Source organism: Ylistrum balloti, unplaced genomic scaffold, assembly GCF_031769215.1.
Source record: "Ylistrum balloti isolate Yb309-2 unplaced genomic scaffold, AGI_CSIRO_Ybal_v1 Utg370342, whole genome shotgun sequence".
In the NCBI taxonomy this organism is placed as follows: domain Eukaryota; kingdom Metazoa; phylum Mollusca; class Bivalvia; order Pectinida; family Pectinidae; genus Ylistrum; species Ylistrum balloti.
Window position 1 is genome coordinate 177,426 of NW_026782246.1, and position 24,822 is coordinate 202,247.

General features: G+C 34.1%; 2 protein-coding genes across 2 annotated transcripts in view; one reads left to right on the plus strand and one right to left on the minus strand.

Annotated features, from left to right (window-relative positions):
* On the minus strand, nucleotides 1–9,757 carry LOC132553634 (uncharacterized oxidoreductase YjmC-like). The gene is made up of 12 exons (XM_060217894.1): nucleotides 9,466–9,757; nucleotides 7,352–7,465; nucleotides 5,802–5,882; nucleotides 5,308–5,369; nucleotides 4,877–4,930; nucleotides 4,142–4,240; nucleotides 3,669–3,734; nucleotides 2,648–2,708; nucleotides 2,312–2,430; nucleotides 1,418–1,513; nucleotides 992–1,102; nucleotides 1–294 (listed from the first exon to the last, which is right to left on the minus strand). Exons 1-12 carry the CDS (start codon nucleotides 9,740–9,742, stop codon nucleotides 247–249), a joined length of 1,188 nt encoding a protein of 395 aa, XP_060073877.1. The 5' UTR covers nucleotides 9,743–9,757; the 3' UTR covers nucleotides 1–246.
* LOC132553636 (uncharacterized) overlaps nucleotides 9,475–24,822 on the plus strand; it is a 21,687-nt gene continuing 6,339 nt past the window's right edge. The window contains exons 1-14 of the mRNA XM_060217896.1: nucleotides 9,475–9,701; nucleotides 11,458–11,626; nucleotides 12,950–13,060; nucleotides 13,817–13,897; nucleotides 15,115–15,176; nucleotides 15,641–15,694; nucleotides 15,974–16,072; nucleotides 16,487–16,552; nucleotides 17,087–17,147; nucleotides 17,910–18,028; nucleotides 19,185–19,280; nucleotides 19,771–19,881; nucleotides 20,544–20,585; nucleotides 22,863–22,993. Of these exons, the coding sequence (XP_060073879.1) occupies nucleotides 11,461–11,626; nucleotides 12,950–13,060; nucleotides 13,817–13,897; nucleotides 15,115–15,176; nucleotides 15,641–15,694; nucleotides 15,974–16,072; nucleotides 16,487–16,552; nucleotides 17,087–17,147; nucleotides 17,910–18,028; nucleotides 19,185–19,280; nucleotides 19,771–19,881; nucleotides 20,544–20,585; nucleotides 22,863–22,993 (1,199 nt within the window). The 5' untranslated portion in view covers nucleotides 9,475–9,701; nucleotides 11,458–11,460. The remainder of the gene's footprint in view (nucleotides 9,702–11,457; nucleotides 11,627–12,949; nucleotides 13,061–13,816; nucleotides 13,898–15,114; nucleotides 15,177–15,640; nucleotides 15,695–15,973; nucleotides 16,073–16,486; nucleotides 16,553–17,086; nucleotides 17,148–17,909; nucleotides 18,029–19,184; nucleotides 19,281–19,770; nucleotides 19,882–20,543; nucleotides 20,586–22,862; nucleotides 22,994–24,822) is intronic.

Below are 24,822 nucleotides of genomic sequence, written 5' to 3' on the forward strand. Positions count from 1 at the left end.
TCGTGTTGATATTTTTATTGATGGTAAACATATATCGTACAGTATATAACAACAATACGTACAAAAGCTTGAAACAACCTAAACATATATATTCATGAAAATTTAACAATGTGAAAAATAACGACTGTGATATATATTTGAAATGCCATATCATCCCATTTAAAATCAACACAGTCTTCTTTAGTACCTCTCACTCGTCCATCTACATCAAGCGCTTATTCATAACCTTATTTCCTACAGTTAGAATTACTTGACTTCAAAAGGCTTGACTCCTAGTCTGTCCGCCAGTTCGTTCTGAAAATAAATAAGGATTGTGGTAAGCGTGCGTGGTCAAAGAAAGACTTGTTAAAATATTTCTTAGCAAGTTGAACAAATCAGAAATAACTGAATTTCAATACTTGTTTTAAAGACATATGCCTTACGCTCGTAAATGGTTATTTAGCTAACAAAGACAGACATCGTTGAACCCCTTAGATTAGTAGTGATAACATTTCTACAATTTGAATAGTGTGGTATAGAACAGCAATGCATATATCGTCATCACAAAAAGAATGCTGTAACTGATGTCTGTATCAGTGTTTGATATTACACACGTGGTTATGGAAATGCAATGCCTTGGGATCTACATCTATACATGTCATGTCAGTAACTACTCTTACATAAAACATTGTTCTATTGTTATTAAAATGTTTAATATGCGACTCTCTATATTCTTAAATATAAATTATACACCAGTTTGGATGTTCTCATAATGCTTAGATAGAGATACCCAAGCGCTATTATCTAACACTAACAAAAACAGTACATCCATCCAAATCCAAAAGTCTCTATGATATGATATGGATTCTAACGAAAAAGTAGAAGTATTCAATATTGAATTATTAAACTGATATTTGATGGAAAACAAAATGATTATAACAATACGCAGCACTTAAAACTTTATGCTAATATTACATATTTGAAAAGATTGCGAAGATGGTTGTATACGTACTGCAAATTTTATTTGATTTGGATGATAAGGAATGCCTCCTAAACCATCACATTCTTGCATGTGCTTCTTCTCTGGGTCTCCAGGAATTAGTACCTCCGTCTCACCTTCTGCCTGTGTTAAAGAAATCGGAATGCAGTTAACAAAACTTCTTTCACTGAATTACGAAATAAAAGTTCAGCTTTGTTTGTTTTATTTTATTTCATTTTTGTTTTAGTAGAAAACATCTTTATCTCAACCTCAGTGAGATGAATGATCGTCCCTTACGAATTCCATTCAATAACTGTAACTGAAAGTTAATAGTGGAATTTACAAGTACCTGACCTTGCCTGAAATCCAAAAATAATATCAATAGTGCCATATTAATTGATTTAAAAGTTTCCCTCGTCATTCGCTTTTTAAAAAATATATTGAATACATGTATCTTACCGTGTCTAGGTTACGACAGTGATCTATCAGGGAACTCATTCGGTCCGAGAAGCCGTCTGCGAAAGCATTGGGGTCGATAGCGATGAAGCACTGACCCTACAATGAGTAACAAACACGAGTATCATACAGGCAGTTACCAACTCAAAAATGCTATATGAGGTCTTATGGCAGCTAGAAAACATGTAATAGTATGATGGATTCACTATGTCATTTTAAAAGAACACAAATCATTGCTTACTCTGTTACTACCACTGCAAAACAATTTATCCAGCTTCTACTAACCACTCGTGTTTGTGATGGGGTTTTATGCTAGGAAGAAACAAGCATGCCCGGGGAAAATCAACCCTCTTAGTCAGGCAGGTGACCCTTATCATCCATGTCCGTTCTGGGAATCGAACACCAGACGCATATGTGAAAGGCCAGTATGTTACCACTGTACCATCCAACCATCCATATACCAAACATTTATCACGAAATGTTGAATTAGTTCTACCGGTTGAAAGATGTTTTACACGTATGCTATCTTACTAGATGTTGCAACTTATTGTCTTGTAAAGGTCTGCAATCATTGAAATGACAGCACAGTCATATAATAAAACATGTGTTGCAAGTGTCACCCCAAATGAAATTGAGATGAAACGACGGAACTCAAGAATGAATTCCAGTAAGAAATAACAATAAATAGCTATAAGTAGCGTAAAAAGGCGAGACATCCGTTACAGTGAACAAGAAATTGGTTTGTATGACTAGTATTAAATACTTTTGTAAAGTTTAAAAAAGACAAATGTGTTCCCAAAAACTATCCGATTGTTGGGAAACAAGATAAGAAGTTGCTGGGCTTGAAATCTCCAAACCCATCCGAATTGTGAAAGATAAACGTTTGACGCAACATACCAGATTTGCTTTCTTGTTAAACTCCTTCCAGCTGCGTACATTAGGACCAAAGGCTGATCCGGATAGTATACCACAGAAAACCTCTACCATCATTGCTAGACCGTAGCCTTTATATCCACCTGAACAAAGGAATTACATTATAGTCACATTATTTATATCGACAGAATAATTAAAACAAAAATAAGGTTATGCTTTTTTCGATGCGGAACTTAAGCTTACATAATGTGGAGGTCGTAAATCATGATATCAATATCGAAATATGTTTTCGTTTCTTCAGGGGATTTATCGTTTTCCAGGAAAATACTTTCAACCAACTTGATCAAAGTGTCTACTCACTGCTTTGTTCAGTGCCACCGAGAGGAAGAAGACCGGCGTACTGGCTAGGTTCGTGAGTTTCCTGTTCAAGTTAAATAACATGGAGAAAATCATGTGTTGTTCTCTGGTTCACGACAAATTAAACACAAAACACGTTATTATTTTCGGAGCGGATTACGGGGTCAACATGCAGTTGAATAATGATAGCGATCTAAATTTGGGCGCCAATTTTACGTTAAAGGTTGCACATAATTTTATGGGGAGTGTTCTTTTTAAATGTTTTAGGGGGAATAAGACTAATAGAATATTTCATATGTATTTTAATTTCAACATTTCGTTTTTAAAGGTTGGACATATATTTTATGTATTCTAATAACATGGGAGTCTTCTTTTTAAATGTTTTGGGGGAATATTTCATATGAATAACATGAAGCATCAACAGTTTTTCAAAGTAAACAATCTATCTTCTTTTTAAATTTTTCTAAGAGAATATTTCATATGTATTTTAATAACATGAAGCATCAACATTTCGTTTTTCAAAGTAAACAATCTATCTTCTTTTTAAATGTTTTGGGGGGAATAAGACTAAGAGAATTTTTCAAATGTATTTTAATAACATGAAGCATCAACATTTCGTTTTTCAAAGTAAACAATCTATCTTCAAAACTATTTCAAAAGTACATGATTCTTTAATTACTTCAGAAGCTCAAGTTTTCATAAAATATTATAGAGATAGAAACCCAAAGAAAAATATTTACATTTGGTAAATATTGTTACATAAGATTTGTTGGAATTTTAATGATGAAATACTTTTTAAGAGGATTACAAAAGACGTAGATAAATGTCACCCTTCAATACAAATTTACAATCATATACAATAGAGCTAAACAATAAGTTAAACTGCATAATACTGGTATTTCGTCCTTCTCGTCAGTTATGCTTTGAGTCTTATTGTTAATATGATTGAAGAAGAGATCCGACAACATCTGGAAATAAAGATGGTTTAAAAGGTTTTATATGAGAGAATTTAGAATTAACATACCTTCCCTGATTTATCCAATGCCCATCCAGACGGCATAGGCTCCCCCTTTCTATCTTGTAGCTCTATCTGTGAATGATGAAAGTTACATACTGTGCACTATATTTAGATGTAATATATGTACTTATATAATTATCTGTATTAGCATATTTTTATCTATTTTTTAATGATCTAAATATCTTTTAGCACTGGTTTGATATTTTGTGTGATAAGAAATAACCAGCAATGCTATTACTATACATATTATCATTATTGTATGTCTGGTCATTTTTACAGTCCGGAATATTCGTGGTTATCTTTCCAAATGACCGAATTATACTCTAAAGAATTAAGATTTCGTGATCTGGATGTAAAAGGACATCTTATACACTCGTGTCTTAATATTTAATTTAATCAGTAGTAAAAATTACATCCTCGCGAAAATCGCCGACTTTACGGTAACCATATATTAAGTTGACTGCCTAGAAACTCTTTACCTTTCCGAGGGCCACACTGGTCGTGGCCATATCTAATACCATAGCATCATTATTGTTACCTGGTGCTGCCAAACTTATCGGGTTCGTTCCCAAAGTGGGCTGGAATAGTACAAAAGTTTTTTTTAACCACAATAATATATAAAACTTTATCACTCTATCATTAGATGAAATTCAGCGAGGATATGAAGACCAAAAGTCAGTTACCAGTCCTAACGATTGATAAAGCTTAAGCATAGTGCTTGATAAAAACTGGTCCACACATTCCTTTTCATTCCACATCACTTTTTTCAACATCTTGATGGAGAAGAAAAATGGCGTTTTCGCATTGCATGGTTTCTGTAATTTGTTACAGACAATGTGTTTGATATCGTTGGATACTATGGGTTGTTATACACACGATATAAGATTTCAAACGATAGTCAACTAGTTCTTAACATACAAGAGTTAGTGCTAGGTCAATTACTAGAAACGAGCAACAAACAAAAAATAGATACATTGTTAAATAGTGCATAACAAAACCTAAAGAGAGCATTCTTAAAAAGACACGACCAGTAAGAATCGAACAGTTGATATGTGTGGTTAAATTGTTAACAGAACAAACACAACAGAGAACTCTGTTGGAAAGGAAAGAAAACACAAGTATGAATAAAACTTTTGCTGGTAGAACAAAAAATATAGAAATCGAATTTTCTGCCAACAATTCCTCCAGTTAGCAGTTCCTTTATCAATAATCACCTCCTTCGCCCTCGTTGGTACCATTAAAGGAGAGGTATTGGTGAAAGACATTCCCTGTTGATGGCAAGAAAGATAGATTTAATAAATAGGTGTATATCTGGATGCACGTTTCAAATAAATCGAAAACATGTAGGAATTTATATTTTGCACAAGAATAAACCAATCTGCTATAACAGAATTCAGACAATTAGTAGTTATTTTAGATCATAATATTTCTAAACATTGCGAACCAAAAACAAAATCAATATTTTATTTCAAATATCTTTCATTTCACAATGAAGTCACCTCAAACTGTGATCGTGTTACATTTTTCGCAAAATGTAATACTACATTGTATCATAAGGGGTTGCAAATAATAGTACGTAAGCAGTAAGTAATATTAAACCATAGTTGCAAATATTACAATATTATGATAATGGATTATTACTTACCAACATTCCTTGTTCCATTGCACGTATAGTGTACCAACCCGCAATTCCAAAGTGGTTGGATCCTGGCAATCAAAAGCAATACGAATCATATTTGTACATATGTATATGTAAAAATAAACAATAAACAAACTTGGTTTGGTTATACTCTGCTTATATTTACTGTTTACTTCATTTCTAAATCAAGGAAATATTACAAAATTGTCCGCCACTTTCTATTTGTCTAGTGAGCAGCAAAGTAGAGAATGCTGTCAGGTGACTGGAATCAATGGTAATAGGAAGGAATTATATCAATGTAGAAAAAAACATATGAATGCTGGAGGTAATAAAGTATATGTAGGTCATTTCTAATGTAAAAAACGTCAACAACAAATACACGTCATTATTCCCTTAATTCCGTGATGCTGTCAACATTGTGTATGAGTTGCAACAAGAGGTTTTTCGAGAATGGATAATTGTCTAAGATGATAAAGATACTTGATAATTGTACCACATACCTCGAGCGGAGACCCACCCTATTCCTGCTTCCTTGGCTTTTTTCAAGGCCAGGTCCATACAAAATTTTCCTACCACAGGTCCTATGGACAAACATATAAAATGGTTTCACTATTGGCTTGAAATGGGATAAAGGTTACACTTATTTTAGTACACTTTTTTCAGTTAAAAAGAAACACGGATGATGTATGCAGTAATCAATGAAAACAATTGTCTCTAAAATTAAGAGCTAATCACGACAATCGTCCAAACTTTTTTATCTTTATTTTCAAAACAAAAAGCAGGCAACGGCAGCGATAAAATTTCAGAAAAAAAGAACTTATTTTGTTTAATATTAAAATATAAGGCATTACCTTGTCTACATAAACTAACCGACTAAGTGTTTCCGTGGGTCTTACAATGTGAACCTGTCAAAATAGGAGATGACTAATTTCTTATGAGGATGCAGTTTTACAACAGAGCAATGCAGAGCCAACCAGATGAGACTTTGCCTGTACACGATACGGATATAGACGGTGTCAACACGATGCATTTGAACACGGATACGAAATTTATATGTTTCACTACATGATGACTTCTTTAATATATCGTGATTTTGTTTTGTTTTTTTTTAATATTGATACTGTTTATATCAAAGAAGATGTGAACAATAGTTGTTATGAAAAGTAAAAAAGTTAATTTCTGGAGGTTGGGTCTCAAATATATAAGGTTCGCGATATCATAGCAGATTACTAGGAAATACAAACACACCAAGAAAATATCAACATGTTAACAGAATCTAGGGTAAATTATGAAAAAATAATACACGGAAACTTCCGAAAACAAGCAATGAGAATAAGTATAGGTATTTTGGAAGAGTAAGCGTCTTCTGCTTCACCGAAGACATCCGCCATGAAGGTCTTGGTCAAACCAAGTAAATGATGTCATGTTCCTAAATGAGCAAAAGGTATACAACAACGGAACAGGCAAACTAACGAGCATCGAACAATTTGTCGATGAGATCACAAAGACGACTGACAAGCTGCACGTTGATGGCATGATCAGGTTTTATATTGGAGTTGATATGACTGAGAGCTTTTTAAAAAACTTTTTACAGAAGTGAAGGTTTGGAAAACATATTTCGTTACGTTATGCTGTTCCAAGGGGATTTTTCATCCATGTATATACACCGTACTGCTTTTTTTCATTCTCCCGTTTCTTACTTTACGACCTATCCGTTGTGTGATAGAGCGAATGAAACAATTAACTATCTGTGTTCGAGATGCGGTCTTATTATCTTGGTCTCTTTTGAATTGAATTCGATATTAATCTTTCTCTTGTTAATGTGCCCTTTCTCATGAATTTTGAGTAAAAATACCTCCTTTTTTTGCTCCTAAGACATCCCTTATTTTCTGTTTGTATGATAAGAACAAAAAAAATGGCATTCGACTGGAAAAGAAACATTGCAAATACAACTCTACCCATGTGCATTTGGTTGCTTTATCAGAAATTTCTTCTAAAAATGTGTTGTTTTCGCATCTTCAGTAAATATTGTCAGTTTTTCATCGCCTACCTAACACATTGTTGCCGTCCACCAGTGCTGTTGCTATCGTTTCCTTCACAACGGTTGGTTCGTTATCTTGACCTGTTGACGTCATTCCGGCTTTAACCTCATTGACATACATGTCTAAAATATGACAAAAATAATTTACAAAAGACACTTGGGTGAAAAACGGCATATGCTTCAACTTTTAATTATAGACATATACCGAACAATGAACTTATTTATGTAACAGCTTTTCAATCTCTGTTGTCATTGATTCAGATGACCTACAACAGCTATTGTGTAGAAATGTAGCTTTAAACTGCCAAATTTAGGCAAATCTAAATTGTGTCAGTTTGTAAATTGTAAAATCTATCGAGTTAAATTGAAGTTGTCCCCAGTAAAACCTAAACGAAATATGTTTTTTATCATCCATTCCTAAGTTCAAAGACACAAAAACAACGAGAACACTTATGTTTGCCTATCTCAAAACTACCACCATTCTTTCAGTCTTCATGATATAACAACAACAAAAACGAAAAACACGCTTACAATATTTCACATATATTAAATACTTCATTTGCTAACACAAAATTCCAAGTTTATTTCTACGGAGATTTCGTAAAAGAAAATTTCAATTCTTTTACAAAGATTTGCACCAACATCTCATTGACACATGGACTACGTTTAGCGGAGGAATTTTAAAACGAAAGAAATTCGAGTCAAGTGTGTAATATAAGATGACGTTATATTCCTAACGTCATATCACTACGCGCGCGAGAGAGACCATCATTTGTATATAATGATAACGAGTATTACAAAATTTAAGGGACAATAACAACTGTAACAGTATCACATTTCTTATTACCAGGCTGTTCAAGTATATCTGATGTAGGTTATGACCTACTGTCATGACCTGCATATTAATGACCATATATACCAGCTGATGACACATGTATCTACATGTACTTTGCATACCTTATACAACATCAGGCTTTAATCAGTCTTAAGAGTGATCTTAGCCCCCACCATTGTTTGATCTTTATTTGCTCTTTGAAACTAAGATCTTTTCCCTTCTCTTCTCTGTTTTTGCTCTTAATTATAAGACATTTGAATATTCCTTTACAGAAATTGCAATAATCTTTACCTGCAAAATCCAAAATGGCCGTCTGAATAACATTTTTATTTCTTCTGATAAGTCCCAAATTCAAACGGGCACGAGGAGACACCAAGAGGAACATACGTATGAAAGTTGAGAGATATATATTCAATACTTCTTTAGAATTTGAGATAACAATATTTATTAGGCGAAATCCAAGATTGTCGGCCATTTTGTTTTTCCGATTAGTCTTAAAATGAAATGTGAGAAAGATCTATACAGTAGATATTAAGAAATAGCGATAATAAACTTTCAAAGTCAAAATTCAAGATGGCCGCTAATACGCCATTAAGTTTTTCTGATCAGACCCAAAATCAAATGGGCACAACAAGGGACCGTGGGGACCCTACATATGAAATCTAAGAAAATCCATTTTGTACTTCTGAAGAAATAGAGACAACAAGAGATTCATCAACTACTTCTCAAGAATAAATAAGAAAAATAATTAACGGACGGACGGACCACGGACACTAAATTGTCGATAAGCGGCCATCTGATGATGGTGGGCTAATTAAATAGAACAATTACATGTACATTTTAGCGTGTAGACAAAAAACATGTGCGGGAAAAAACACATCGAATACTGAAAATAACATTTTCTTTCAAACATCTGGTATTAACTATATGTATGTTGTTGTTGATACAATCGCATGTATTTAAATTACATGCATTGTTATATAAAATGATACGGGATTATGACTTGCTCAAGTCATTATTTCCTAAAATTGATACAAAATAATGTGTACACACACAGGTACCGATCACACTTTATCATTCTTGTTAGTTGCTATTATATATCGTTCTTTATCATAGGTACTAACGTAGATAATAGTCACTCATAATATGTTAAATATACTTTGAACAGTACCTGCGTATATAATATTGTACACCCCTCCCCCTACAGCAGGAATGACAACAAGACAATTTCAGGGGGGAAACCCACACGCTGTGTACAATATTATGTATTTGCGACATTGAAGCGTACCTAATCTGTTGAGCCCGTGACTGTAGTGACCCCGATAATCGGCCGACACCAGAAGATCGGCAAGTGCTTCTGCGTGCCCCCTCTTGGTCCCTACCGCCTCCATACACCGCACCACATAACTGTGCAACTCCTCCCGGGCGACCACGCCTTGTCCTTGAGACGTCATCTTTCTAAGTGGTGTTAGGATTGAAGCAAACCCGTCCTGTATCACTCCGGGACGTTGTAGGGTCAAAAGGGTACGTATGTACGGTGTTATCAACTTAAGTGTCAACCTCATACTTCATGTTTACCCCATGATCGTAACTCCTTTCGGAACCCCTCGTACTTGTTTGAAAAATAGTCTTGCAACAGTCCGCGGTGTTTGATATACAAATTAATAATATTTTCTTGTGATATTTTCCCGCGATAAAACAAAATAAAAATATTATCTACAACAATTAAGAAACGATGATATTAGGTACTTAGATATGGGAAACTATTGAGCACAATCTTGACAGTAAGACATAAACACACATGTATGTATATTCTACATGTTCTACGGTGTGCACAGATGTACTGCCTGAAACCGCAGCACACATGCATGTAGTGTATGTGTATTTACCTATAAATCTTACACCCATGCTTCGATGTACATGAATGTGTATTATGTATGATGCTAAATCACACACATTTATGAGGTATAATCATTAAAAATTCCCTTTGAATATCGTTAGTGATTCAGATCATAATAATGACCGACATTGCCTCTGTGATAGACATGTCTCGGTATAGTCTAAATATTGATGTATACGTTTTTATTTCAATATTGCTGTTAAAGTGAGAATATTTCTATTTTCGTGAAATAATTTTGCAATGCATTTAAGTTAAAAAAATATATAAGAAAATATCAAAGATTTACCCTTATATACATATATCATGTAAACTGTACTGATTTTTATAAAAGAGACTATACTTTTAAGACAATTAAAATCCATTGTTCTTAAACACACACCAGTTCCTTCTAGCCCACATTTTTTACCTGTAAAATATAATGTGGGCTAAGTGGGAATACAGGATATACACATACTTGAGTCCGTGCTACGTACGACTATGAAAATTTCATTGTGAATTCAGTAATTTTATAAAGGACAACGCTAACTCGATTGTCGGTGGTACTGAGGTCACTACTCATAATATCCATCTATATTTAGATAGAGGTTAATTCGGTTTGTGTCTTATCATAGTCGTAGTGATATCCTCCTTCAGCTTCAACTCCTTCGGTAAATAACACTAAACACACAGGTATAACGACGGGTTCACGTGTGATCTCGGCTGAAAGTATGACAAATTCCATTTATTGAAGTTTAGATTAAATGTAGAATAAAAAAAACAACGATATTCAGCAAAATATTGAACTCTTTTATCTAGAACACAAATAAAGGTGAATTTTTTAAAGTAGTAACTGTAAACAAAATAAATTATCTTCGACAAAAAGCAACCTGAAAATTGAAGTAGTTCAATGCATTGTCATTATAGGCGTGCTAAAAGAGGTCAGGTGTGAATGGAATTAAAGCCTGGTGTTTGACAGTCCTACACTATCACGATGTGAAAGGTGTCACTACACAGTGTTTATATACACGTGTGGTTTGTCCTTTACATTTTATGTGTGTTTTTTTTTTTTCAATTGATTAAAAGATTTTATTGCAAAGAGTGATATATTATTTAAGATGATCTTGTTATAAGGAAGCAAAGTAGCAGATGTATGTCCCGAACGTGTTCTTGAATGTGACCAATCCGAGTTAGAGAGATTTTGTGATAGAATATTTTAAATAGATATATATTTTCGTTTAATTGTTCATGAATTTTTAGAAGTTTAATGACACGTGTCGCGCGCAGATCTATCCACCGCAGGTCGTTACAGCTTCAGTAATGCATGGAGTATAACACGGTTGACTTCAAACACAGTCGTACAGTCATTCTATGATACTCGTTGTATTGTTAATATACTTGTAGGAAATGGCGGGGATGGACGAGGTTGTCGTGAGTATGGCCGAGCTGGACCGCTATGTTGTCAGCTGTATGATGGCCAGCGGGGCAACCGAGGAGAGCGCACGAGTTATGTCTGACCTTCTTGTTACTGCAGATTACCGTGGACACTACAGCCACGGACTCAACCGAATAGGTAAATATCACTCACAAATATCCCCACCCCCTTCTTAGATTTTTGTGTTGATTTGAATATGAGTTTTGTAAAAAAAAAAAAAAAAGGCGTCCTTAAGTGAGATAAATGATCGATGGTCCAATCAGATACAGTGTTTGAGTCTTAGTTTTTTCACAAAACTTTACCCAGTCTTGTATAAATCTAAATTTTCACTTGTTGTAATGCAGACAGGAAGGAGACGTGACAGGGGCGTGTGAAATGGCCGAGTGGGCGTTACTAAATTAAGAACAATTTAAAGTCGAATGCCGTAAAATTTTCACGTCAGAAACCAAAAATAGGCAATTGTTCATATGATTTATCTGTACAAGTGTTAAGTATCTGTCATTTTTTTCTGATCCAAAATTCCAACGGAAATATTTCGTGTTAATGTGAATAAGATGTGTTGGAAAATTACATTGAAAGTACTGAATTCAATTCTATCTGACAGCTAGCCATTGGCACAAGTAACGGAAGTAAGGTATATTAAGTGTTTTAAAATTATTTTTAAGTGTAATATAGCATTAAGCAACATTACAGTGAAAATGAAAATATTGATGAAATCGTCTCGCATGAATAAATATGAAGCATCATGTAAATGATGATATGTAAACTCTATAAAGATTGAATGCTATCTCTGTCATAATACAAGCAAAATATTCATAATAGATGTATGTTGTATAGTATTACAGTACGCGTAGTTTACGTCAGGGACTGTATGTCTACATATATCATGTGTTTTCCTCAGCTTAATTCGTCAAATGACTGACAAGCTCCTAACACAAGGGTTCAAAAGATGAAGGTTGATGAAAATTATGGGGAAGTTTTATGGTCGCCATAGTGATCTCATTGAGAAATATTTTATTTCTTTTTGCGACATGAAGCTGGACGTATTTGGTGCTTATTAGGTTGTCTGTTGGTTCCGTTGTTGAATATAGTGTTCGCATTTGGAAACGTGACATTACTTACTAGGATTGACCAAGGTTTACATGGCGGGTGTCGTCAATGAAGCAGAAGACGCTTACTCTTCCTGAGCACATGGTCTTATTCTCTTTGTACTTTTTCAGGAGTCTCGGTGTAAATCTTCCTTTTGTTCATATTTTGGTCTACTTTTATGGAATTTGAATTGTGATTATGTTGCCATGTTGGTATGTTCTTAATGTGTTTTGTTGAGATACTCGATCTGCCAAGATCATACCTCCACCCCCAGAAAAACTTCAATCCTTGAAATCATTAGAGAGGTATTACAGGAATACAACTTAATGGATAGTGTATATTGTTTAAAATATTATGTTATAATTTTGATAGATGTTTACACGTCAGAAGTCCAGAACGGGGTCGCGTGTGGAGGAGGAAAGGAGCCAACTGTTGTCAAGGAAACCGTAGCTACAGCACTTATCGATGGCAACAATTTATTGGGTACGTATGATATAAGTAAAATAAAAATGTGTTTTAGGGTTTAAATTTTGTAAGTTCAACATGAAAATTAATTAAATAAATAAAAAATACTAAAAACACTGGGCATTATCCTTTTATGTTGTTAAAATTGTATGGTCAAGTTTCTAAAGAGTTGTCCTAATTTTCCTATTAAGATTTGACGATGATGTTTAGAATAATTCAATATCTATTCCATATATTAGTTTAGTTTCCAAATTTCAAAGTTATTTTAAATTCATTTTATTCATGTATGAAAAATTAACTAGTTAAATTTGAAATAATTATCTACGGTAATCTGTATGATATTAATCTTGTCAATTTTTTGTTCTAAATCATGCGAGTGATATATTTTGTAAAATTGCATGTGGTATATCTTGAACACTGTCTATTATATTCTCATTTAAGTCTAAAAACATTGTTTTATGAGAAAAAAAAATGTTGTAGATAATTTTTGGTTGTTTACATTAATTTACGTTCTGGTAAATCTAATGTAATTATTTTATCTTTTTAACACAGTTGTCCATTGAATGAGAAAATTTGTCGTCCATGTTATTGATCTGCTGTTGTTTATAACATACCTTTACCGTGACATTTAGCATTTCCTCTTACAAATCCATGTTAGATAAATTAGCTTTTAACCTATGAAAAAAGAATGACATGTACTTCATTAGAGAGGTAATTAGTTAACGCGACGCTCAGGCCGTATGTTAATGTTACGGGACGTTTATCCTTTTGCAGGCCCCGTAGTAGGGAAGTACGCGATGGACGTGGCTATCCAGAAGGCTAAAAATGCTGGTGTTGGAATCGTTACTGTCAGAGGTAAGTTTACAGTAATCAACAATATATAAATATATAGAAATCATATATGTAACATTAAATCAATTTAGAAACACTGAAAAAAAATTCGGAAATGGAAAATAAATTTGCTTTTTAAGATGACGGAGTCAGTCACCACGAGGAAGAAAATATAGTTAATCTACACGGCAAAAAGTTATTTATCTCCTCGGAGTTAAATAACCTATCGGATCACAGAAGAAAATTTTCTTTTTTGCGCAAAGGTGGCGAATGGGCACCTGTATGAACTATAAATGCTATGTGTGTAATTAATCGCTATTTTCTGTGCAGTGACACAGATAGCGAGATGTGCGGTTAGGTTTCTGATGTTTGATACAGAGTCAACACATCTACACAGACCTGTGTACCTAGTTATTGAATACGTGCACCAAGTTTTATATCTCGCAGTTATTATATGTATTTAGATATTTAAAGAAAATTTTCAACACATATGTGTTTAGTCTTTCGCCATCCCTCACCATTTTATTACATATCCGGAACGTCTTTGCATTCATTTCTCTGTTCATATTCTTTGCTGCTTGGAAACATTCAATAAGCAATACAAAATATTCACTTTTCACATACAAATCATTTTTATTCCACCCTATAATCAAACGTTAAAGTATGTTACAATAAAAACGACAATAATATCTTTCACATTGTTCTTGTAAGGTTTCGGAATTTAAAACAAAATAGGCTGGTTCGTTTAGGTTGAAACACACAGAAGATAAGCTAGATTTTAATATGATGTGATTTCCATTGTTATCAATAACGTCTACAGCTGCGTACAGTGCTACAAGTCTTCCCACTGACAAAATATTATAATATGATGATAAATATACTGTTTTTGTCTGCCATGGCTTGAGGCACAGACCCTTATGCAGAATGGTTTGGATTTTGTTTAAAGCAAAAGTTCAAGTTAGGTGGCCCCCGTTTTGAACGAAGTACATTCTGGCCTTTAATCATCTTCCTAATTTGCGTTCCAGACTTCAGCACATTCAATCAATGAGCATAAATAGTATAAATCTTGCAAGCCCTTGCTGTTCTTTAACCTGATATTGAAGTCTGCACGTTTTGGGTCATATTTCGATAGTTTACTACATTTCCTCATAGAAGTTGACATGTGATTGTGTAGAGATGTAAGATAGAAAGTGTGAGAGGAAAACTACTTTGACGTAGTTACATACTTGCTTTTGTTTCAGGTTCAAATCATTACGGGATAGCTGGCTGGTACAGCCTCCGGGCAACAGAACAAGGTCTTCTGGTGTGTATGTTGAACTCTATAAACTTACAGAAGGTGTAACGTGTGATAAAAAGGAAGATAATTTACAAAGTATGTAAAATGTAACTGCTTTCACTATGTTATTATCGATGTGTTTATTTTAGTGATTTTGATATGATACAAAATCTCAGAATTCTCAACGATAGATAATACTGGTTTTTGGTTTTATACTTCGTTTATTATTCATCTGTTTATTTAGGTTCAGTTTTAATGCTTTGAGTTCATATATTTTTCTTTAAATACACCTATAGCCCGATGAATATATTTATACGTCTTTATAGACTCATTCGGCATGACGTCCAATCAATACCATATCATACCATTGCGACAAAGAGAAGTTTGCGTCAAAAGTGGGGATCCGTTTGAAGTCTAAGAGAAATTGAAAGAACTTATTCCTATGTTACTTCCGCATTATATATTTCAAGTGTTGCTCGCATGAATTTCAGGGTATGTCAATGACGAATTCCTCATCGGTGACAATTCCAACCCGATCCAAAACCGTAAGTTTCTATGATCACGAAGAACTTAATATGGTTATAAAAGAAGCGGGAAAGTGTGAATGTCGGTTTGTTTTTACTCAATTGAACTTGCGGCTTGCATACAATCGATCAAACTCCATGAAGGAAGAACAACATTGAGAAGGACAACATGCTTTCTCAAACTCCCCGATATTATCTAAAGAGAAATGTTAAAACTTTCGTTTTCTGACATTACCAACCCGAAGAAATTGAACACGGTCGTTTTGTAAATGAAAGTATTTTTAATTTGTATTTTAATAGAGATCTCTTGGCACAAACCCTATTAGCTTTGCGGCCCTTGGGAAGGACGGGGACAGTTTCGCTCTAGACATGGCCACATCCAGTGTGGCCTGGGGTAAGGTAGGTACGATATTTACTTGATATGACTTTTAGATGTTTTATATGAGAAAACATTTCGAAGATTAATTTGAATATTCCTAGATTTCAACACTTTTGGCCCCTAACATCGCTAACGAATCAAAGAAGAACAACCATTTAAGTCGTGTAGTTTTCACTAATTCATTATTTGGCTATGTTATATCTTTGTATTTAAATGTGTTATTCACCTGCATCTTTTGTGCAGTCCTCCTTAACAGGCATTTACGTGATAACGGCAAACATTTCAAAGATAAAGTATGACTACTGATATAGAATGATAATTCTGAAATAAGGTATAGGGAAATGTGATAACAAAATCTTTTGTAAATGTCTAAGAACGGATGTTTAATTGATATCAGTTATGGACGTTGTTTTTACTTCTGATATATAACGTAGGTTGAACTGAAGCAGAGGAAGGGTGAGACCTTACCTAACGGCTGGGCTACCGACAAAGACGGCCACGTGAGTATGTTTTTTGAGTGATGTATCTTAAATCAAGGCGTTCCTTTCAATTATATGTATATGTTTCTTTGTTGGACTTCAATACTAAGTCGGTTATAGTACTGGCCTACTTAACCTGATGTACATGAAGTTGAGGCTGGTTTACGAAGCCTTTTAAGAGACTATATTTAGTTTGATAGTGTAGAATCAAAGGACAACAATTCTTACCATACCACCTCTGATGCGACCAGTCAGTGGAACTATATTACAATAGCTACCAATCATACGTTGTTACACTACTTAGCAATCGGAGTTAAATTAATGTTCAAAATGGATTAAGTTATGGAAATGTTTGTATTAAATTGTCGATTTTTTCAAATTCCAAATGTAGTGCACTGAGGTAAGCTCAACATTGTATTCGATATTACCGTTAACTCAATAAGACACCGTTCAATCACTATTAAATAAATATGAAAATTCAATGAACACAAATGAGTGTCATGAATAAACGATGCTTATTGACATAATACATATATATTGTTTAACTTTGTATAGGAAACACTTGATCCGTCTAATGTGGCCGGATTGCTGCCACTAGGAGGACTAGAGGAGAACAGTAGGTCAATTTCTTCAGTATAAGATAACTAGAATTACACGTCGTGTTCTCATTAGTGGAAGCGAAGGCCAATTAATCCATGTACAGGTACCTCTTGAAGGTGAAAGATTTGATTACGGAAGAATGGCTAAAATTTCAATGTTCCAAGTCAACGCAACACGTCTCTCTGGTCAGACTAAGCTCCTCAATAAAAGGTGTTTCATGTTGTGCGCTGAGCACTCTTTAACGTCAGATATTTTAACGTTACGTTTGACAAGCCGATACCTTTTTAAATAGGTTGCGTTATGTTGTAATCTGGTAAGGATCTCTTACAAAACTGTTAATATATACCAAATAAAAGAAAAACCAGAAAAAGAACACGGGAATCATGTGATGGAAAACCATCTAAATAAAATTTCCACTGAACGGGAAAATCGGAGAATATCAATGTAGTGACTAGAAAGCACCGCTCTGATAGATCAAAATTTCGGAAGCTATATCAGAAATACGGACTTGAATGATGATATACGTCTTTATCAAATTGATCAATCTTATATCTCGCGGGGGAAAATGTAATGAAATATTCTTTCTATTGCCATTACCTTGTCTATGCGTTATTCATCATTCACAACAATAAAGTTAATTCAACTCGAATTTACGATGTCGTGCATTTATTAATCAAAAGAAGTCATCTATTACTTATTAATTATTCATTATGATATGTTAAAATCTGTAAAAAAAGTACTCGAATTTTTTGTTTTGTTTATTTTTTTGTTTTTTAAGGTGGTTACAAAGGTTACGGTCTGGCGATGATGGTAGAAGTTCTCACCAGTGTGTTGTCAGGGGCAGAGATGTGTTCATTTGTTAGGAAATGGAAAACATATGAAAAACCGGCAAACCTTGTAAGTTCAATGTTTATGTTTTCGTCATGAACTGCATAGCTATTAGCATTGATACTATAACGTACCGGTATTTCAGAAATAGACAAAGAATGTGCGAACATGATAGCAGAATCTTGAGTCAACCTCAATGTTAATAAAACGAGCCAAAAACATGAACCAAAAAAAAAAAAAAAAAAGAAATATTCACACGACACGGAGACTCATGGAAATAATCGAGGAAAATAAGACAAGTTGTTCCAGAAGAGAAAGCGTCTTCTTCATCAACGATAATATACTCCAAATGAGAACATGGTTAATAGCGAAACATAAGTTATAGTAACGGGCATCAAACATTTTCTTTTATCAACTTGTATCTCTTGAAACCGTGTGTTGTGAATTTGTCTGTCAGTTGCGAGAAATCGTGATACTGGGAAAAAGATTTGAATATCAAATGAACTGTGACATGTAAACATCACAGGTTGGGGATAAAGGGATGTTGCAAGCTTAAAGAGGGGTACAATTTGTTTACGCAAGTACTCCAATAGCTTGTTGGAAGATCTTATCATATTGTTTTTCCTACATGAACGTAATGTTTCACTTAGCAATGACAAAGATCTTAATTGGAAAAGGGGAGGCAATTCTGCAAATGACGAAAGAAATGATAGATTTTCTGCCTTTGTGATTTGGTAGCGGTTTAATCTGATTAGAAATATTACACATGTAAGTTAACCATGTATTTTCCTTTATTCAACCAATAAAACCAATAGTTAGATTCACTTTACCAAACAATTTCCTAAATATACGTAGACTAGCTTATTTTCATCATGTTTTATTAACATATGACAAGACAAATATCATGTCACTTATTCAGACTCACGCGACTAACATTACTATACAGAATTTTCATATATATATATATTGTCAGATTGTGGTTGTGGACCGGTTTTGGGGTTTTGGCGATTGTCGCCAGATCTAAAATTCTCAGTGGTATTAATGTTTGCGATAAATGAGTGTTTTTGCCATCAAACTACTGTTAAACCCTTAAAGAATTGAGAACATACTAGTGGCGATCACTATTAAAATAACAACCTTTCAAAATTGTTAGCAAAGTTAATAAAACGATTTTTTGTTTCAACAATTTATGTTAACATACCATCTGATGTAAATCATGTTTCAGGGTCACTGTTTTATGGCCATAGATCCTGAAGCTTTTGCAGACGGATTCACCGACAGAATGCAGAACCTAATGGACCATAATCGTAACCTTGAGCCGGTATGAAAGTCTATAAAGTAGCGAGATGATTGTACATATACATGTGTCCTGGGCATCTAATTCGCTTACTTATTTTCCAAAATGACTCACATGAAGTGAGATATGTCTGGACTAATCACCATGTGTTTAGCCGATATTTTAATGGGGCAAAGCAGACGTGCAAAATCATTATATCTTCATAAATAAATGTATTGAATGGTAGCTCGTTTATCTGATACTACTTTCGAGCCAACGTAAATACAAATGAAATAAATTTCGTATGAAATGGAAAATGACATTTCGCTTGGATGTAGCATATTGGCGATCTTCGAAGTAAATTTGTTTTCCATTGTTATAGTTCTGTCGATATTCGCGGTCATGACATTAAAAAATAATAATCTGGAATCTTTGGCTCTTAATAGGCCCTAGTTATAGTTGCCTTTTTAAAAATTATGTTCAATATTGAACACATATATGTTGATAAAACCATCATTTGGTAACATCCTGACAGGTGGATGGCGAGCGAAAAGTCCTTGTTGCCGGAGATCCAGAGCGACAACACATGGCACTATGTGATAAGTTGAAGGGCATTCCCTACCATCCGAATCAGATAAAATTTTTGGTATCTATAGATAAATCATTCATACTCATATTAATTCATATTCATGATATCTCATTTTCAATTCGAGCCAAATTTTACCATATATCTGTATATCAGATCAATACAAAATGTTGTTTTGATTTGTATTTATATCGATACATGTCAATCTTACATACAGAATTCGAAGCGTACATCTCTATCTATACAAAGCACATTGTATGGGTTGACTTTTACCAAAAGAGCGCAAACGCTTTTTTCATAGGTCAATTAATGGATTGTGTGTTCCTTTCAATTTTTTTTTGTGATTTCACTCTACCTCAGATAAAACGAAATAAAACGAAAACAATCTTTAAAGTAGCATTCTTAATAGTTTCAGTCAGTATAATGCTTGATATAATTTAGACTTCTGTAGATACAGACATTGTCTAACTATATCATAATCCAAACCATGGAAAAATAAACAAAAGAAAGATTTACATGGAGACTTCTGAAATAGTACAAAGAGAAGAAGATCAGGTGTTCCGAAAGAGTAAGTGTCCTCTGCTTTATCGATGAACCCTCCATGTAAACCTTGGTCGATCCAAGCACATCTTAATAAATGTTGTTAAATCAGAAAAAGATAAAGTTTTTGACTTTAGACACTGTTTACAGCAATAGTATCATGACTTCTTCTCTCCCTACAGGATGGAATTGCAAAGCAGCTTGGCGTGAGCACTCTGGAACATGTAATACCGGATAGCTGAAAGCGTTGATATCTTTTGTAATATTTAACTGTCGTGTTAGAGTGGTTTGTATTTAACCGGAATTTTTACTTGCAAGATATTTATATGATTATTTATAAATATTTGGATATTGCAGAGAACAATGTGTACTTTTTAACAAGATTACATAACTGTTATGTTATTTGCGGACCTCATGCTCTTAAATAAAGGAAATATTTTGCTTCATTTTGTTATATTATGTTATTTATGTTTTATTCTGACATACAAACTACGGAGAATGGGTGATGATGGATATGTTATTTCCCAAATTTAATCAATAGGCTATATCTTTTTGCAACTGGGCTAGGCGCTTGAACACAATACCCTTGAGCGACTTCAAATCTTACCAATATAAAACCTTCAATGCAGATTGCGTTTGAGTTATGGCCCAAAGGCTATAAGACAGGGTTCCATTATGTGGGGAAAAACAATATAGGTCATCGAGCCCTGCCCGTCCCAATGCTAGCTATATGTACCTTGCCAGCCGACTACGGATGATAAAGAGTTGGCATTTAGAATATTAAGCATATTATGTTATATACATGGATGAAATCATCAAAAAAACATTGATATGTGAATACTTGATAAATATTATGTTTGTTAATATGATATCGTATTCATCCTTTACAAACAATTTCAGTTCTGTAAACAACGCTTATTTTGGTTTCAGGTGACAAATGTAAAACAGACCATCTTCACATATGAGCGTTGTTTCTTATCTATATCCTTACATTCATCCCTATCGATTTATCGATTTCGATTTCACACGATGCCTTCTAAATCACTGACGAATCCTAAAAGGACGAAATAGCTGTATGATGCAGTTTAATTAACTGTATAATGTAAAACAGCAAGAATAAATGAACATGTGCACATGATAATATTCCAAACTCAATTTCGATAAAATTGGAACAAAACTAGAAATAAAAGAATGAATTACACGGAGACTTTCGAAAATTTGAAAAAAAAACCAGATGTGCATAAGAGTAAGCCTCTTCTTCTTTATCGACGACACCCTCTCTTGGTCTTGTCAAGGCAAAGGTGGGGACAACATATATGGGAATTTAACATAAGCATCAGCCCCCACTTGGAATTTCAAAATACGATAACCATAAACAGATATGGGTATCAGAAGCTTAAATACGGAAAAGTTTGACTCGGAATTGATTTCTTATGGAATAGTACCAACCAACATTTTGATACCACATATCACACTATTTCGGGAGAATCGTTTCTTTTATGTTGAAAAATGCAGTCAAAATTCATATAAAAAGTCATTACTTTTGAGAAAAGTACTGTTTTGGACACTTCAATTTTAATACTTCCGAAACCAGTCTATTTTTCATACTTGCTTAAAAGTTGGCCACAGATGATATCTTTCAAAAGGAGGATTCTCGGCAAAAATGAAAACCGGTAAATTTGTCATGTTACACATTTGCTTGAAAAAACCAAGAAACACTGATTTTTTTTATCATTTTCGTTAAATAGTGACAGCTTAATAACCAAAAGTCTGTAGGTCTTGCTATCTGACAAGGTGGTTGTTCATGTCAATTTGTATCAGTTTGGTTAACATTGTTGAACTTGACCTCTGTACAAGGTCACACAAATGAAATTTGTTAAAATAAAGACATTTTTGTGCAAGTTTCACAATTTGAAGATTTAGCTTTATACAAATCTCTTGATGAAGGTCAATAAAGTGACCTTATTAGACAGATTATGTACAGTAATAATGACGGGTTTTGTCTTTGTCAGTTCCGATCCATAATTTGTGGCACTTTGAGAAGCTAATAAGAGATAGATCAGTTTGCAGCACATTACATTGCGTTTAAGTATAGCAGAAGTGCTCAAGTGATTGCTTGTTTGAACTTGAGAGTTGCATGGTCTGGGTTAGTTTGATCTTGATGCTAAACATGGCCCAAGAAATACAAGATGCACGCAACATGTGCACACATTTCAACGGTTCGCTCTGCGGCTGGACAGACACAGTAGTAATCTTTGACAGGGTCATCTTGATAATTTCTGTCAAACGCAATCCAAACATAGTATTTTGACTGTGATTTGTGCCTTGAATGGATTTGGCCTCGGAGAAGATTTTCATCATACTGATAGAACCAAACTTCAAAGTCTCCAGCAGGAGTCAGATGCTTAGCAATATATCTAGGTGCTCCTTTCAACTAGTATGATCTGCAGGTTATTGTTTCTAAATATTCCATATCCAGTACTGGAAACTCTATTGAACAGGCATCAAGTTTCACCCAGTTGGCCTTGTTGCGCCTAGAAAGGTCAGGTTCATCTGCAACCCTTGATGGTTGGCAGAGCCAAACCGGATTGCATTCGCTCAGCAAGGCGACGGTCCCTCAAGTCCCTCTCTGGTGTGGACACATAAATTGGTCCACGTACAACATTCAAGGAAGCAGTAGCTGCTTTAACCAGTTCCTCTGAGACACTAAGGAAGTTGTTTGAGATAAGTTGTTCTCTGAACTGTTTCCACTGTTTCAGTCGACCATGGTAGCTCTCCACAACCCATCTTGACTTAGTACACTGGCGGTCCGCGTTGGCAGTAAGTGTATGATGTTGTGTCTGACCTGATAGAAGATAGGAAGGTATGTACACAGAAAACCCTGAACTTCGCAGCAGCTCCATCACATCCCTAACAATCACATTGTCATCTTTACTGAGCCACAATGTCAGGTTTTCAACTAAGATTTTTTGTTAAGATATTTGCATCATTTGCCATAAAAATGCCAAATAGTGCATAACCATTTGGAAAGACAATGATCATTAATTTAACATAGTTGCGCTTCTTTTGCCCACAGTATGAGGATCTTTGAAGGGGGTGATCAGCACTTTTTTGGACATATATATGGGTACATCAAGGATTACAGTTTCTTTGTCCCCGTAGAAACATCTTGTTAAGGCAGTATCATTTCTGAGATTGCTCATACCAGAAGGTTCATACAATTCAGACTGCAATAGCCTTTGCTTAAGGTACCGCTTGTAGCACTTTCCACATAGTATGCTTTCTTCTGTTATGTTAATGATCCCAGCAGTCAGCAGCTGGTACAGCCAGTTACACTGGGGTAAATATACATGTCTTACTTGGGCTCAGGCAACTGGAGATAAATCTTTCAATTTGGTTTTGCAACCACGACCTATGCACACGTCTGACATGGTTATTAGAAAACTTGATGTGAGATTTTGCAGTAATTTGAATTTAATACAGAATGTCTGCCATAAGTGTAACTTTGTCTATGTAATTGTCTATAGATACTTAGCAAAAATGGTATGAATACTTTATAGTAATACCTTTATATGCTTTAGGAAATTAACATATTTGTACATTCAGGTGTCAGACAAGGTTATCATTTCTGGCCTTATTTATTAATTATTAATTAGAATATCTAACTAATTTATATCCATTATTGTTACGTTTAATAAACGAAGAAAAGTGGAATTACGATAACATGTAATACTGATTTTTTATGATACAAGCTAAACTGTCAATTTGTCTTTAGAGGATATATTTCTAGTGCAGGAAACACCATGTTAAGTTATACCTACTGAATTTAATCTTAAAACAATTACAAAATACTTAATGTGCTTTGGTACTACACAAAACTGGAAAATATAGCAGTATTGGGCACAAAAAACAACGAAAATCAAATCTTCATGATTATGGCAAATTATGCAATAAGCATGTTTAAATTGCTAAAAAGATATTTTACCGGTTTTGAAATCACTTAAAATTTATTCAATAGACAGCATATATACGTAGAAAGATTTTAAAGAAGTATGAAATATATACTGTGATACAAAATGAACTTGACAAACTTTGACATATTCTTTATTTTGTGATTTTTTTTTAATCAAAGCTATCAATATGCTTACATTTTTATGCCAATATAACAAATGTGGTATCAAAATAACGGACATTTCATGTACTTCAGACTGGTATATAATTATTTTCATTTAAAATTATCATGTAGCAAGTATTTGTCTTTATGTTAGTGCACGTTTGTTACTAAACCTCTTTATACCAGGAAATTCAGTAAGACTATAAGTTGTTATAATGACTTATCATTTATGCGGTTGAAGGTTATTTTCATGTCTCTACATACGGCGAAAATATAAAAAAATGTGGGGGCTAAATGTTGACCCAATTGTACCGCTACGGTAAATTAAATTTTTATCAGGTTATTTA